Source organism: Peromyscus californicus, unplaced genomic scaffold, assembly GCF_007827085.1.
Source record: "Peromyscus californicus insignis strain IS unplaced genomic scaffold, ASM782708v3 Scaffold_17__1_contigs__length_78620276, whole genome shotgun sequence".
Lineage (NCBI taxonomy): Eukaryota > Metazoa > Chordata > Mammalia > Rodentia > Cricetidae > Peromyscus > Peromyscus californicus.
In genome coordinates this window covers 23,897,339-23,914,535 of record NW_026294469.1, presented here as the reverse complement: position 1 = coordinate 23,914,535, position 17,197 = coordinate 23,897,339, and the positions used below count along the sequence as shown (strand labels likewise).

Below are 17,197 nucleotides of genomic sequence, written 5' to 3'. Positions count from 1 at the left end.
GTTCTCCATCTGGATCCACAGGCAGCAGGAAGAGAGAGAGACACTGGGCCTGGTTTGGTGTGGGGCGGCTACCCACCAACCCCACAGTTCCCCAGAGTTTTCTTGAGTAACAGCAGCAGGAAATATTAGAAGGATTTAGAGTGTGGAGATAAACAGATAGAAAATACAGGATAACATCGAGAAGGCCTGGAACCTATTCCAACGGGCCCCGACTGTCTCTGCCCCAGGGTTTTTATAGAGACGCCAAGGGGTGGAGCAAAAGACCTCCTCCCCCAGCACAGCCAAGTGCAGACCATCTCAGACACCTGCACTCAGGCCCATGGTCCTAATCATCCTCTATGCGGACCTGCTGGGTAAAGCCACGAGGAACCTGAAGTGGGCTCCCACAGTCTGGGCTTCTGAAGCCCTCGGTGACCTACTTCCTCCAACAAGACATCTTCTAGTCCTTCTCAAGTGGTGCCTGCCACTCCCCGACGACTAAGCATTTAAATATGAGTCTATATGGGCATTCTTAGTCAAACCATCACAGGTTCCCTACAGGAGCATAGGTGACTTACAATTGGCTATAAGAAGACATTACCACCACCACTGCACCACCCTGGGAGGGGTGGGACCCATGAGTCCGTCGTGTTCCCCCCCCCCCCCCCCCCCCCCCCCGTTAACTCCCTCTGTCTTTAGGGTGGGGCTGCCTTGACAAAGCTGATACTTTCAGCGAGGGCCTCTTGCTGGCTACTCATTGCAGCTAAGAGTTCCGGAGGGCAGCACAGCAGTTATGCTGTGCCAGGGGACAGGTGCCACAACAGCACGAAGCCACCACCCCAGGGAGTGCTTTGAAATGTATTCAGAAGAACCTTTCCAGTTAGTTTCTTCCAGTGGACTTCAGGTGTTCGAGCACAGGCCATTTCTATGACTCTGATGGAAACAATGTCCGGTTGTTTCGAGACCGTTTCTCATGTAGTCTAGGCTGACCTGGAACTCGGTATGCATGTAGCTGAGGCCAGCTTTGAATTTCTGGTCCTCCTGCCTCCACCTCCAGGATGTTAGATTATGGCGAGTGACAGCACATTGGCTTTGAAATGTTTTGTATGGGACGTGTGTTCATGCACGTGTGTGGTGGCCAGCGGTTGACATCAAATGTCTCCCTCTAGGACTCCGCATATTATTTTATGAGGCAGGGTGTCTCACTGAACCTGGAGCTCACCCCTGGGGTCCGCCTGGCTTGTGCGTGGGTGGGTACTAGGGTCTGAGCCCGGGTCCTCGTGCTTGTATAGCAAGCCCTTTACCCACTGACCTCTCCACAGCCCAGACCAATGGTCAGGAGACTAACACAAGCACGTGTAAAGCTTCAAACGGAACCGCTGACGTCACGGCGGGTGAAAGGGTGCACAGCTCCCACTGCCCTCTCAACCGGCACGTACACTGGCCACACCTCAACTGGTTTTACTCCGTTCATCTCCTCTACTGGTGTTAACTGCTTCATAAGTGAAAGCCGCAGAAGTCAGTTTAAATTGTTTATTTCATTAACTTAAAAGGTGAACAAAATGTGTATTTCAAATTTTATTCAACTTATTTACCTGAAATATATGTTTACATAGGAGACAAACAGACACAGGATTTCAAGTAACTTACGGGACAGTCATTATCTGTTAAAACAGTCTTCTTTCTTCCGCGCACACACACCTTTCCTTTTTACAGTAGAAAAGCTGGATGCAGACTCTGGATGTAAACTTATCTCACTGTTAACTGAAGATGGGAGCCACACTGTTCACAGTTCAGTTAAATGACAGACACAAAAGCTGTTCCCTCCGACACAGATGCCCAGGTCTCTCGAGGCAGGACTGTGTGCGTCCCGTTCACACCACATCATTTCTTCTTCTTGCCCTTCCCCTTTTTACTCCCCTCTCCTTGCTGAAGACTGGGGTCAGCACCGCCGGTTTTTTGTGTCCTTGTTTTTAGCTTGGGAATCATTTCTGCTACATACAGCATCACTGACTTCCCTAGAAACCAAAAGCCAGGTTTAGTGTAACAGTCTTAGAAACAAGACACAACACGTCACTGACTTGAACATCACTGGGTAAGGAACTGGACAGTGATTTTAAAAATCCAATGGCTGAGGACTGTGATCTGCTCAAGGGGCACCTCTGAACTGAGTGTGGGAGCAGGAACAGCACTGAACTGCCTTAGTGAGCAAGATGGAAATATAAAACACTAAGTCTGAACTAAGAGTTCCTGTCTTGGTCCCAGCAACTGGCCTGAACCTCAGTGGAGACAAACACAGCAAATCAGAAACGGAGCGTCACTGCACCTTCCCTGAAACAAGGGCTCCTCGCCTGGAAACCCAAGCGGCACTAAGTAACTAACAGTGGGTCTCATTCCTAGGCCCAGAACACACACACACACACACACTTCACTCACATTCTGCAGCAGCTCTCACATAGCTCTACACAGCTGTCCGTCTTTCTCCACACCACTGCTGCTGCTGCTCCACAGCCAAACTCTTGACGATTATAGGTTACATTTTCAGGGCTCTACCCATTCCCACAACACAAGGCAAGTCATGTAGTTTCTCTCAGGCTAGTAATAACACACTGACCCATGCACGTAGCTCTAAGTTGGTGAGGGATCCCAGACATTAAACAGTTGGCTGAACCTTGAGCAGTCAGGGTACGTGCAGAAAGGGAGCTACTGCAAGAACTATGTCTTGATGTAAACAGCCTGGCCTTGATTTAGCAGTAAACAACACCTGGGAATTAATCTCTGTGTATTTTCTGCAGGGGCAGCTAGTCTGTATTGAATTTGTTCTAAGGTCTTTGCAAAATGTATAAAAGGCTGTCTTTGAGACTGAGAGTACTGTGACTTTCCTGTGTCAGTAAAGAAGAATAGTCTGGTAATATTTCTGTTCATCAGAATTATACAGCTTAAACAGAAATCCACAGCTAACTGTGTACCCAGAGATGTAAAACACACTGACAAAGGGCTGCAGAAAGAACCCCAGAGCTGTTCTTATTAGGGAAGAAAGCAGTGGCACCCGAGAAAGTTACAGACAGAAAACAACCGGTTTCCACAGCCAGTGACCCCTTGGCTTTGCCAGGTGGGGCTCCCCATCAGGGAGTGATATGTCTGGTGGGTCAACCTGTCAGACACTACCGTCACCTACTGTATCCTCTCACAGCCTCGGCACTAAGTGTTTTTGAACTAAAACCATCATCCTGTGTATTCATGCACATGATGTGTGTGCAGGCATGCATGCCAGGGTGCACATGTGCAGGTCAGAGGGAGAGCTCTGTGGAGTCTGTCTGTTCTTTTCACCTGTACATGGCTACAGGGACTGAACAATGGTCACCAAGCGCCTTTATCCGCTAAGCCATTTCCAGCCCTCAGTGTTCCCTGACCATTAGTCCCTTGATCTCTACTCCTTCCCCTCCTTTACACTCACCATGAGTTAACTACTGTCTTAAAAGTGGGTATTCTAGCTTCGGGTCCACTTAAAGCAGCATTAGTACAGGTATCATCAACAAACAGCAGTACTAATATTTAAGTTTGCATGAGTGGGACCACACCATGGGCATGTCTGCTTTCTCTGTTCCTTATTGCTCCTTAGATTGCATTTCCTCATTTCTTCTGCTGTCCTGGGGCTTGGACCCAGGACCCTGTGCATGCTGGGTAGTCTACCACTTAGCTAATCTCTAGATTTCTGAAGTTTTCTAGTCTGAGACAAGGTCTTGCAAAGTTGCTCAGGTGGGTCTTGAACTCATTTTATAGCCCACACAGGTACTGAACTTGCAGCAATCCTTCTGCCTCAGCTTCCTGAGTGCTGGGGCTACAGATGTGTGGTATTTGCACCCTTCACACAGGATAAACTACCCCAGAGGCCTATGCATTTGTTTTAAAAGCTTACGTGATGGGAACTGCACAAGACAGAGGCTGCCATCTTCCTGTCTGAGCTGTACCCGGACTCTGCCTCTGTACTGCACATCACGGTTCCATTCTCTGGAGTACATTTTGTTTTTCTAACACAAATAAAACAAACAAAAATAGGCTTTCAGAGAGTTATCACATCAATGAGGTGAGTATAAAACAGTGATGAGGGCCCGGCGGCGGTGGTGGCACATGCTCTTAATCCCAGCACTCGGGAGACAGAGCCAGGCGGATCTCTGTGAGTTCGAGGCCAGCCTGGGCTACCAAGTGAGTTCCAGGAAAGGCGCAAAGCTACACAGAGAAACCCTGTCTCGAAAAACCAAAACAAAAACAAAAACAAAAAAAATAAAATAATTGATGAGAGAGTTGCATCATACCTCCAGAAATGCATTCAGTCCAACTGCTGAGCATACATCCTGAATCTCAGTAGCGGTAGGGTTTTCTACAGCCTGAACAATTAAAAACAAAAACACTTAGCAGCTCAGTTTTAAGTGAGTATTACTATACGGTTGTGTAAATCATTTCTAATATTATGACCAAAACAAAGACTAAACCCTACTGTCCTTTTTTTACTTAGTCCACTTATTTCTACTGTAATTTAAAAAACCCTCGGGAATACCATAAGTTGTGTGTTTTTCTCTCTCTTTCAGCATAACTGTGTGAGAGAAAGGACTTCATCTGTACACAGCCTAGCACCTAGCATGATATTCCGAACACAGGAGAAGCTAAATGCAAACTGACTTTAGATTACATACACAACCATTCTGGAACACTGACTGTTTCTCCTCCAGCTGAACGTGGTTCCCTATGGCCCTGCAGTCCAGGTATATATTCAACGGAAGTGCAAAAGCCAAACTCAAGCATGTTCACAGTAGCACTATGTATCTGTCTTACTTATTTTTAGCATTTATTTATTTTATGTGCATGTCTGTGCACCACATTTGTGCAGTGCCCACAGAAGTCAAAAGAGGCCATGGATCCCCTGGAACTGGAGTTATAAATGGTTGTGAGCCACCATGTGGGTGCTGGGAACAGGTCTTTTGCAAAAGCAGTAAGTATTCTTAACTGCTGAGCCATCTCCCTAGTCCCACGGCACTACTTGTAAGCCTCAAACTAGAAACAGAAGAAAGCAATGTGGGGTTCACACAATGCAGCTCTGCACAGCAGTACTTTGTAGCAGGGAAGTTTACACTCCCTGTACTCCAGGAACGTTTGGTTACTTTGGGAGACAGTTCTGCTTCAAGATAACCCAAGAAAGGGAACTGTGATCTAGCAGGTAGAGACCAGGGATGTTATCACGCACCTTACAACGCACAGACAGTCGCCTACGACAAACAATGATCTGACTTGGAAATGTCAAAGGGGGTTGGAGAGACTCCTCAGCAGCTTGTACTGCTCTTGCAGGGGACCCAAGTTCAGTTCCTAGCACCCCTATCAGGAAGCGTCCTCTTCTGGCCTCCAGAGTACCTGCATTCACTGAATTCATATGTGCCCATTCCACACACAGATACATAATCCCAACAATAAAAACAGAATAAATCTTTAAAACACACAAAAACGGTCAATAGTGCTGCTGCTAAGAAACTCTTGCTTGGAGCAAGTAGAGTTAAACTACACTGGGGTGTTGCTTAGCAACAGAACACTTGCTTGGCCTATTTGAGGCCGTGCATTCATTCCCAAGCAACAGAACATGCAAAAAAATTCCAGTAAGAGTATGAATAAATCTCCTAACTTTATAAAGATGTGAGAAAGACAGAAAGGTACATAATGAATAACTCTATACATATAAAATAAGAACCAGCCCAAGGTAACATATGGTGCTGGAAATCAGAACAATGTTCCCTTACATGAGTGAGCACAGGAAAGAGAGAGATGGAGACAGACGGACACTTCCAGCATGCTGTTTCTTAAATTTGGGTGCTATAACCAGCTAGCTCTACTCCCTGTATGAAAATTATTCAATGTATGCGCTTAAAGACTTTTGTTAAGTTTGTTAGCTACACATCAGTGAATTTTCTTAAAAAAATAAAATTTTCAAAGAGCATCTGGGAGTGGCTGTCAAAACCCTGTCACTGTGCTTTGACGTTGGGCCTTATTCTCAACAGTGCCTGGGAGGAGGCAAGGTGGATTTTACTCTTCGTAATAACAGCCAAATGAGAGATGCTCATATAAAAATAGCTAATTCTTTGCTTTGACCTCGTTTCATTATAAACTTGATGACTCTAAAACTAGAATATTACATAAAAATTCTATGAGATCTCTCATTTAGCACTGGGCATTTTCTAAGTTTTAGTCACCAGCCCAGCCCCAAATTAGGGTTTTCCTACCCAAATATCACATCTTTTAGAACCGTAAATCCAACAACCTGCCTAATCGTGCTCTCCCGGACCAGGGCTTCAAGCTTAGGGCCTTCCTCATGTTGTGCTAAGAGCCCTACCATGGAGCTACACTCCACCCCCTAATTCTACTTTCCAAAAGTACTACTTTGAAGTGATTTTATACTCCTTAAAAAAAAGTAATAAAGTCGGGGGGCGGTGGCACACTCCTGTAATCCCAGCACTTGGGAGGCAGAGCTGGGCGGATCTCTGTGAGTTTGAGGCTAGCCTGGTCTACAGAGTGAGATCCAGGACAGGCACCAAAACTACACGGAGAAACCCTGTCTCGAAAAACAAAAAACAACAACAAAAAGTAATAAAGACAAAACCCAACAAAGCTGCAGTTTGTACAAACCTTTAGTCCTACACATTAAAAAAGCGAGTCTGCATCCAGCACATTGTGCTTTACAATGCCATCACTTTGCTTTTATTAAGACTGTCATAATCTCGATTTTAAAACGTGAGAACTCTACACTTATTTATACACCTTTTATTTACCAACAGGTCATTAAGAATCCTCTTTCTTCTGCAAGTGTCTTTAGTGCCTTTCCGGTTTCCCCAATGTTAAGGGAAACACTGCAAACCTTGGCTACTGTGCTCTTCAATCAAGAAGGGCAGTAAAAAAGAAACAGTCATGCCAGGCGGTGGTGGTGCACACCTTTAATCCCAGCACTCCGGAGGCAGAGCCAGGTGGATCTCTGTGAGTTCGAGGCCAGCCTGGACTGCCAAGTGAGTTCCAGGAAAGGCGCAAAGCTACACAGAGAAACCCTGTCTCGAAAAACCAAAAAAAAAAAAAAAAAAAAAAAGAAACAGTCGTGACCAGAACAAGGCAACCTTCCCCAAGCCTTCAGGGGCCTTTACTCACCTTACTTATGGGAATCCGTCTCCCCTCCGCTATGGTCTTCTTATTATTTAAGTAAGCGGGGTAGATACAAATAAACCTGCCACAAAAAACACAAAAAAGCGCAGCTAGGTAACTCAAGTGGTAATTTCAAAGGGGCAATTTCATTGTCATTGCAGAGACATCTTACTTATACCATTACACACACACACACACACACATTTCATTGTCACTGCAGAGACATCTTACTTATACCATTACACACACACACACACACACACACACACACACACACACACACACGGACTGAAGCCAACAACGCGGCCACTGTTACTCTGACACAACACACACACACACACACACACACACACACACACACACACACACACACGGACTGAAGCCAACAATGCGGCCACTGTTACTCTGACACAACAGCCCGTCAGGAGTTGCTAAGGCTGGGACGCGCTCCTACACGGAAAGGAAAAACCCAGAAGGCGGCAGGCGAGCCTCTCTGAGAGCAACACGAACGCAGAGGCGTTTCTCGCGGCGCGACGGTTCTCTAACGCCAGATCCTTACGGCACCGCACATCCCGCCACGGCCACGGGGGACCTGGTGCTACCGGGGCTCGGAAGCTGCGGAACGGCGGGGTTCCGGTGGAGAGGAAGCCCCGAGCCCAGCGCCGCCGCCGCCAGCCTTCCCGAGGACCCACCTGTCCTGGTCGGCCGGGGACCGCGCGGCCGCGCAAGCCATCTCCGCGGGAGTCCCCACAGCCCCGACAGCGCTCCAGGCCCAACACCAGCCGGAAGTTGACTCGGAGTTAGGAGACCAACCGCCCTTCCGGCGGAAGTCCTATCCCTAAAGCGGCCGGCTGCGGGTTTTCCTTCACAACTTGGTTCCGGCACGGGAGTGACGTGGCTCGTAAAGCTGTGTTCTCGCGAGACCGGTGCAGCCCCGTTCAGGTACGGGTCCCGTGGAGCTTTGGGGAGTTACCGCTTCACTGCGGGCTGTGTGCTGACCTGCTGTAGCGGGGCCGTTCCTCCAGGGCAGTCTGGGTAGTTTGGAGCGAGGTGCTGGTCAGATCCGGTACCTCTATGCTCATGTATGTACCCCCGGTTCCCGCAGCTTGCTTTCGACTCGGTCAAGGTAAATTTTCAGAGCGGTGCACTTAGCAGTCAGTATTTTTGGCACAGCGCTGTATAAATATAAATGCTCGACACTTAACTAGTGACCTCCTGGCTCTGCCTCCCAAGTGCTGGATTACATAGGCATTGTGGGCCATTATGCCTGGATTTTGATGTTCAGTTTTACAGATGAAAAACCAACTAGAAAGAAAAACCCTCCCAAAGTGTAAGCTGCAATAAGGTCGAGTAATTTGCCCCCTTACACCGAGTACAGATGAGTGAGTGCAGACGCTCAGCTAGCCCTGAACTTGCTCCATCATTTTACTTCCTTAGTACATGAGATTTGATTCTCATACAAATAAAAATTCTCTCTCTCCCCCTTCTCTTTCTCTCTCTCCCCCCTCGCCCTTCTCTCCTTTCTTCCTCCCAACCCCCTCTTTCTCTCTTTCTCTTGTTTCACGTTGGTGTCAGGCTCAACATCCTCCTGCCTCAGTGTCCTGTCCACAAATCTAGGATTATAAATATGTGCAACCATGCTCTGTTTCTTATTTCTTCTTAAAGCATACACGATTCCTGGAAAAGAGTGCCATTCCAGGCACCTGGGAGCCTGGGACTGGCAAGGAGGCTGATTCTCCCCATCTGGCACCTGTTCTTCCTTTGTCTAATGCCCAGGGTCATTTGAGCACACCAGCTCTCTCCTGCTGAGTCTAGGCTCTGAAACCTATATGGTAGAAGGAAAAGAACCTCCTTGTCCTCAGGTCACACGTGTGCTATGGCCCACGTGCATCCAAACACATGTACACATAGTAAATGTAAAAAAATGAATGAACAGGATCCATCTGTTGTTTTCTCCATGGCACAGGCCTCATCACCAAGGGCAGATGCAACCCTTCAGGTGAGAGGATGAGAATTTTAACATGTATACACTGAACACTGGTGCATCCAAGTTCATAAAACAAATCCTAATGCCAAAAACCTACCTTAGAGAAAAGACAGCTTCTTTAAAAAATGGTTGGAAAAGAAATAATCTAGACCTCTCTCTCTCCCTCTTCAAAAATCAACTCCAAATGGACCAAGTACCATAGGTCTGAAGTCTGAAACTTCAAGAGAAATATAGGCATAGGTAAGAATTTTCTAAGTAGGATTTTGGCCATCCAGAAAGTAACATCAACAACTGACAAATGGGACCTCAGGAAACTAAAAGCTTTTGTGTAGCAAAGGAAACAGTTGATCGAATGAAGAGCCAGCTTATAGAATGAGAGAGAAATCTTTGCTAGTTGTATACCTTGACAGGATTAATATCTAGAATACACAACTCAAAAACTAAACAAGAAATCAACCCAGTAAATAGGCTAATGAAATGGATAGTTCTCAGATGGAATGCAAATGGCAATACATATATGAATATGTATTCAACCCCACAAGCAACCAGAGGGTTATAAACTGAAACTGTCAAGATTGCATCTCAAAAATATAGATGCATGAAGAACTGTATGGGAGGGTATTAAAAGAGAATAAGATGCCATCTCACCTCAGAACTGTATTCGTTAAAGAAAAATAGACATGGCTGAGGCTGTCGCTCAGTGTAGAGCACCTGCCCCTCAAACATTAGGTCCTGGGTTCAATCTCTAGCACTGTTAAGAGAATGAACACACAACAAAAAACGAATGTGGCAAAAATATGGGCAAAAGAGAACCCTGCACACTGCTGGTGGGGATGTAACCCAGTCCAGCCACTATGGTGACTGGGAAAAAGGTAGATCTGACCCAGGTAAACCACTCTTAGAGTTTATTTACCCAGAGGACTCTAAGTCACTGTATTGGAGATCCTTGCACATCAGTGATTATTGCAGCACAGGTCAAAATAACTAAGTTATGGAACAATGTAGTGTCCATTGACAGGACATTGGATAAAGAAAATGTACACACTGTAGGGAAAAGGGACTGGCTAAAGAAACCCACCCTGACCCTGGAGCCCAGAACTAGGGAAAGATGGCTCAGATAAGGCCAGTGAGAGAAACACAGTTTGGCTCAAATCAGAGCCATCTCTGCCCCTGGTCAACTGATTTATGAAACCAACCAATCACAGAGCAGGACAGTAGAACCCTGTCCCTGGAGCCCAAGACCAGGGAAAGCAACACAGCCTGGGTTTGGGACCTGAGCCAGAGAAATGAACACTTTATCCCCAAACCCAGAACCAAGGAAACATGCCCTGACTCTGTAACTAGTGCCAAAGAAACACCACTGGTCCCTAGAATCCGAGTCAGTGAAAGAAATGTGCCCTGGCTTTAGAGGTAGTGTCAAAAAGCCAAGAAAGGCCAGTGAAAGAAACACAGTTTGGCTCTGAAATCAGGGCCATCTCTGTCCCTAGCCCTCAAAACTGGCCAATCCCTGGGCAGAATAAAAACTAACCAATCACTGGTTGACTGCGCCCCTAAGACATCCTATATAAACTGCCCTGCCTGGTCCATTATGGGCTGTTCTCTCCACAATGGTAGAGGCAGCTACTCTCCTGGACTCCTCCTTCCCAAATAAATCTTTTTTTCAAAAGAGTTTTGGGTGTGAAGATCTTCATTCACTGGCTTAGAGAAGATCCTTGCTAAGACGTCCCTTAGTGGACAGAGCAAGGGAGAGCTAAAAGCTGAAAAAGTAACACTTCTCTCTGGAACCGGAGGAGACTGCTACATTTCTGCAGGGGTTTCCCCTTTTGCAGAGTGAAGCAAAAGAAGCAACATCTTAGACCAGAGAAGCAGAGTTCTGCTAGGAAGCCCCCTTAAGTGGGGGCTGAGCAAAGCTCAGCTGTAGCGGCTCTCCAGGAGAGGAGCAGGATTGCTATATCCTGTGGGGAGGCCATTCCGCATCACACCAGGCTACACCCTTCCCTGCTGAAGCAGTTCCAGGCCTGACTCCTCTCCCCAACAGTCAGAAAAACTTCCCCTCCAGGGCAGAGCTGCTCTATGTGGCTCGAGGTATCCGGGATACCTCGCCCTCCAGCTGTCAGTTGTTCTAAGCAGCCACCTCGCTCTCCAGGACTGCTGTCTCATCACAGCTCCGGCCGTTGCCTGACTCCCAAGTGGTGAGGATACCCCTTCCCAGAGTTGCAAAGCTCATGTTTTGGCGCCCAAATCCAGGACCTAGCCCACAGAGTTGCAACAAATTTACTTACACACACAGTGGATTTTTTTTCCAGCTATAAAAAAGAATTAAGTGGTCATTTGCAAGAAAATGGATGCAACTGGAGATGATCATATCAGGCAAATTAAAGCAGTTTCAGAAAAACAATGATTGCTCTTGTGATTCTTACATTTTTGTATAGATGCATAAAATCACAGACGTATACATGACATGGGAGGGGAGCAGTACTATCTAGAGCAGTGGTTCTCCACCTCCCTAACGCTGCGACCCTTTAATACAGCTCCTCATGTTGTGGGGACCTCCAACCATAACATTATTTTCGTTGCTACTTCATAACTGTAATTTTGCAACTGTTATGAATCGTAATGTAAACATCTAATATTCAACCCCCTAATGGAGGTGGGAAGGGGCAACAAAGGGGCCGTTAAAGAGGTGTGGGGGAATATGGCTGACATGCAAAGACAGGTGCATGAAGTTGTATGTACCGCAGTACCTGTACAATGAATATACACAATGAAAAAAAGTTATACCAAGACTGAAAACAGAGGAATACTTTGAGGGGTGAAATTAATCCAAACTTTAAAAATAATTCTACTTTCCAAATATCTTACCTATTTTAGGGTTTATTTGTATATGTTTATGAAAATGAGCAGACAGTCAGAAACCTAATAGCCCATTCACCATGGCTTTCTTAGCACCATGTATGCGGATGGAGACAAGGAGGCCAGTAACCGGTGACTACATTTTCGAGTGCGTAGGGAACTAATGACAGGGATGGGGGAGCTAAGCTGAGGGCCTTCCTCAGCCAGAGCCATACTCTCACCCAGCTCTGCATCACTGCTGAAATACTTCGGGAGGGAGACAGGCCCGATTTCTGGTACTGCTGCTCCTGGGGTGGCGCATGCCTCCAGCACTCGGGAGGTGGAGGGAGGAGGACCAGGAACTCAGGTTTGAGGCCAGCTGGGCTGTTCAATGTCCTTGCCCAGTATCCTTCCTCCCACAAAGAGCCGATACCGCCAAGTGAGAGACGGGCAACGGAAGGCAGGGTTAACCAGTTACAGAAGAACACTTGCTGCAAACTGTTGGAAAGACCCAGTGTGAAAAGACAGGCTTGTGAGGAAAAATAAACAGCTATGCATGTGCCAGGAAAACTGAAAACTAAAACCCATGGCCCAGTGAGACGGCTCAGTGGCTAAGGGGGCTTGCCACCAAGGCTGACGACCCGAGTTCAATCCCTGGAACCCGCCACACAGTGGAAGGAGAGAATTGACTCCCACAAATTGTCCTGACCTCCACACACATGCAGTGTCACATGTACACACACACACATGCAGTGGCACATGTACACCTCCACACACATGCAGTGGCACATGTACACCCACACACATGCAGTGACACGTACACACACACATGAAGTGGCACATGTACACACACACATGCAGTGGCCCACGAGCACACACACATGCAGTGGCACACGTACATACACACACACACACACACACATGCAGTGGCACACGTACCCCCACACATGCTGTGGCACACGTACACCCACACACATGCATATATACATCCATAATAAAACAATAACACATAACTACTATAAAGTGCAGGTATGAAAAAAACCACTATGAGATTTGAACTCATAAAAGGCAGAAATGAGAGCTCTGAGGAGGAAGAAGAAATACGACCAAAATTGTGATCCAAATTATTACTGTGTGAGGGCAATTTTAAACCAAGTGTAGATTTAGAAAGATTATTCATAATTTAGCTTTTCTGAAAAAGCAATTACTTGAGGAAATTTCCCAACCATGCCAAATTAATGGAAACAAAGAAAAGCAAGGGCATATGCTGAAGAGAAAACAGTGGTGAATACTGAAATCTTACAGTTAATAACTTGTTGGCAATACGAGAAGCTAGTGTTACTAGTTAAGAACAAGAGAACAAGGTGGGAGCGGTGTACACCTTCAATCCCTTCATGGGGAGACTGAGGCAGGAGGATCGGGAGTTCATAGCCAGCCTGTGCTAAATAGTTCTAACTTGTTTCAACAACAGCAACAAAAAAAACCTCCACAAAATAAATCCACTGAAAACAACACAAACAAAACAAGCGACAGCGACAAACCCCACAAGAGATAAATTAAGTCAGGGACAGATTAAAAAAAAAAAAAAAATCTGCGGTTTTGAGTGACAGCGTTGTTTCCAACAACTTTAGCCGCCCCGCCCGCCCCCGCCGCGCCCCGCCCCCTGTCCCGCCCGCCCCACCCCCGCCTCTGTCCCGCCCACCCCACCGCGCCCCGCCCCCGCCGCGCCCCCTGTCCCGCCCACCCCGCCGCGCCCCGCCCCCGCCGCGCCCCCTGTCCCGCCCACCCCGCCGCGCCCCGCCCCCGCCGCGCCCCCTGTCCCGCCCGCCCCCGCCGCGCCCCGCCCCCTGTCCCGCCCGCCCCACCCCCGCCTCTGTCCCGCCCACCCCACCGCGCCCCGCCCCCGCCGCGCCCCCTGTCCCGCCCACCCCGCCGCGCCCCGCCCCCGCCGCGCCCCCTGTCCCGCCCACCCCGCCGCGCCCCGCCCCCGCCGCGCCCCGCCCCGTCCCCTGGACCGTCACAAATGTGCCGCTTCCCGTTTCCTTTCACTTTCTCCCATTTCTCTCATTCCTGGACTGCGCTAAGAATTCCAAATTCTGTTTATCATAAGCAAAACTAGTAGATTTCCCCCAATCTCCACATCCAAACTCCAGGGCTAGCTGTACGGATCTCACACCTGTCAAGGTCTTCACGAAAGAACCCTCTGAGGAAGTTTCATTGAACGGGACCCGTTCTTTCAAAACCAAGTTGCAGGCAACTTTTTCTTCTCTCATAGACTAAGTCCTTTCTCAGGCAAGCTCAATGCCTTTTTTTCTGTTTGAGACAGGGTCTCACTATGTAGCCCTGGCTGGCAGGGAACTCACTGTGTAGATGAGCTGCCTGCCCCTGCCTCCTGAAACACTTTTTTTTTTTTTAAAGACAAGAAAGGGCTCCACTATCCAGGCCAGACTGGCTGTGAACTTGGGACTCTCCTGCTTTGCTAGGGCTCTCAAGTGCATACAATCCTGTCCAAATCGGTTTCTCTGTGTGCCATCTGGCACGTAATGAGAGCTTCGGTCACGCCTTAGGTGCCATGTTAAATGCCTTTCCTCCAGAACCATACACAGTTCTGTATACATTGGCCATTGCTGCTTCCTCTGCACTTGAGAGGTAGGTACTGCCGTCTTGTTTTTACTCTGGGTCATTTAATGTCTGTTAATGGAGGATTTTTACTTTATCCGGTTTGATAGCGATTAATCATATGCCTAATACACTTATATGTTATTACTCTACCATTTTATGCATTATAAGTAATTCTCCTTTTCCTTATCTCCTCTTAGTTATCATGTCTTTGTTTTAGTGATTTACTATCTAAAAGATGAAATAATTATTTCTAAATGTTTTATTAGCATATCTCTGTATTAGTTACACAAAACGATGGTTTTTTACTGACAATTTCATACACATACATAATGTATCGAGATGTTAACTCTCCAGTACCTTCTGGTCCCCCTCCCATGCCTTAATGCCCTTCCTCTTCCCAACTAGCCCCGCTTCTGCTTTGATGACCCAATGAGTTTCACTTGGGTTGTGTACAGGGCCATGTGTAACTCACCAGTGTTTTCCTCCCCAGTCAATTGTTACCTGTGGAGAAACCCTTCGGATTTATAAGCTTCGACACTTCACTTCTAACCTTTGTTTTCCAGTTTGGGTTGAAATAATCTAATTTTTAGTGTAAGATTAAAATTACTGAGCATTTCATTTTTCCTGTTTTGAGTTTGTGGTAGTTTGAATGTCATTGGCCTCCATAAACTCACTGGGAGTGGCACTATTAGGAGGCGTGGCTTTGTTGGAGTAGGTGTGCCCTTGTTGGAGGAAGAGTGTCACTGTAGGGGTGGGCTTTGAGGTCTCCTGTGCTCAAGACATGCCCAGTGTTTCAGTTCACTTCCTATTGCCTGCAGATCAAGATGCAAAAACTCTCAGCTCCTTCTCCAACAGGATGTCTGCCTGCACACTGCCATGTTGCCCACTGTGATGATAATGGACTGAACCTCTGAACTGTAAGCCACCCAATTTAATGTTTTCCTTCCTAAGAGTTAACTGTGGTCATGGTTCTCTTCACAGCAATAGAAACCCTAACTAAGACGGAAGTATTTGGATTGAGATTCACAATTATTTACCTATTTATTCTTAAGAGTTCTGATTGTTCCAGCTGTTATCTATTTCTTTTAACTGATGCTGTGATGTGGCTGTGTCATGGTCTCTGGTTTCCCAGTGCTTTTTAAATGCCCCCAAGGAGATCCAGACAATCCGTGTCTTACAAATCTAGCCTCCTTCATAGAGACATCTTAAGTGTGTAACCTATCATCTGCCATTCACTCTCACTGAAGCAACACTTCAGTGGGGAGCAAGCAGCGTGAAATGAGTGCCACACCCCATTTTATGTTGGTGTCAGGAGCCCAGTGTTCAGGAGCAGCAGCTAGGTCCTCACTGTAGTACGTCTGTTCTGGAGACAATTTCTATTGTAGTTCTCAAGACTTCTTTTTCTAGCCCTCAGGTTCTGTGAGCTATCTGATATTCTAAACATACACCTTGTATGCTGGATCATTTGTCAGTTTGACACAGCTAAAGTCATCTGAGAGGAGGGAACCTCAACTGAGAAAATGCCTCCATCATCCATTGGGCTGTAGGTAAGCCTGTAGGGCATTTTATTAATTAATGATTGATAGGGGAGGGCCCAGCCCATTATGGGTGGGGCCATCTCTGGGTTGGTGGTTCTGGGTTCTATAAGAAATTAGGCTGAGCAAGCCAATAAACAGTACCCCTCCATAGCCTCTGCATCAGCGTTTTCAGATTCCTGCCCTCACTGCTTTGGATGATTACACTAGTACATAGAACTGTGAGTGAAATAAACCCTTTCCTTCCCATGTTGCTTTTTTTTTTTTTTTTTTTTTTTTTTTGAGACAGGGTTTCTCTGTGTAGCTTTGCGCCTATCCTGGATCTCGCTCTGTAGACCAGGCTGGCCTCGAACTCACAGAGATCCGCCTGGCTCTGCCTTCCCAGTGCTGGGACTAAAGGCGTGCGCCACCACCATCCGGCCCAAGTGCTTTTGGTCACAGTGTTTCATCACAGCAATAGTCACCCTACCTAAAGACAGCTTATCATTTAGAGGAGTTAAGAAAAACTCTAGAGAATCTCAAATGATAAAAGTACTTTAGACAAATGGAATGTGTTATTTTCTTCCCAGGGCCTCAAATATTGCTTCACTCTCTGTGGTAATCTTATCATTCAGTATTGTGGAAATGTGACAACATTCCACTTCTTTTGGCTATGACTCCTCTTCTTCCCTCTAGTTTTGAAATTAAGAATTCAGAGCCGGGCGGTGGCGGCGCACGCCTTTAATCCCAGCACTCGGGAGGCAGAGCCAGGCGGATCTCTGTGAGTTCGAGGCCAGCCTGGTCTCCAAAGCGAGTTCCAGGAAAGGCGCAAAGCTACACAGAGAAACCCTGTCTCGAAAAGCCAAAAAAAAAAAAAAAAGAATTCAGGCTGAGGCCAGGTGGTGGCGGCGCTTGCCTTTAATCCCAGCCTGGTCTACAGAGCAAGTTCGAGGACAACTGGGGCTGTTACACAGAGAAACCCTGTCTCGAGGGGAAAAAAAGAATTCAGGCTGAGTGTGGGTCCCTGGTAGAAGCACTTGCTTTGCACACTTGATTCTCCACCACTACCAAAGCCCCACTATGATGTGTT

At 47.0% G+C, this 17,197-nt stretch overlaps 1 protein-coding gene and 1 long non-coding RNA gene across 3 annotated transcripts; one reads left to right on the top strand and one right to left on the bottom strand.

Moving 5' to 3' along the window:
- Positions 1 to 1,498: 1,498 nt before the first annotated feature.
- Srp19 (signal recognition particle 19) lies at positions 1,499 to 7,976 on the bottom strand. The gene is made up of 5 exons (XM_052741839.1): positions 7,845 to 7,976; positions 7,159 to 7,234; positions 4,296 to 4,367; positions 3,899 to 4,010; positions 1,499 to 1,997 (listed from the first exon to the last, which is right to left on the bottom strand). Exons 1-5 carry the CDS (start codon positions 7,883 to 7,885, stop codon positions 1,864 to 1,866), a joined length of 435 nt encoding a protein of 144 aa, XP_052597799.1. The 5' UTR covers positions 7,886 to 7,976; the 3' UTR covers positions 1,499 to 1,863.
- Positions 7,977 to 7,985: 9 nt separating this feature from the next.
- Positions 7,986 to 16,340, top strand: LOC128112646 (uncharacterized). Of its 2 annotated transcripts, none has more exons than XR_008219080.1 (3): positions 7,986 to 8,094; positions 15,412 to 15,510; positions 16,001 to 16,340. It is a non-coding gene; the product is annotated as an uncharacterized LOC128112646 (long non-coding RNA). The 2 variants fall into 2 exon arrangements; XR_008219079.1 differs by lacking the exon at positions 7,986 to 8,094 and adding an exon at positions 14,390 to 14,620.
- Positions 16,341 to 17,197: the final 857 nt, after the last annotated feature.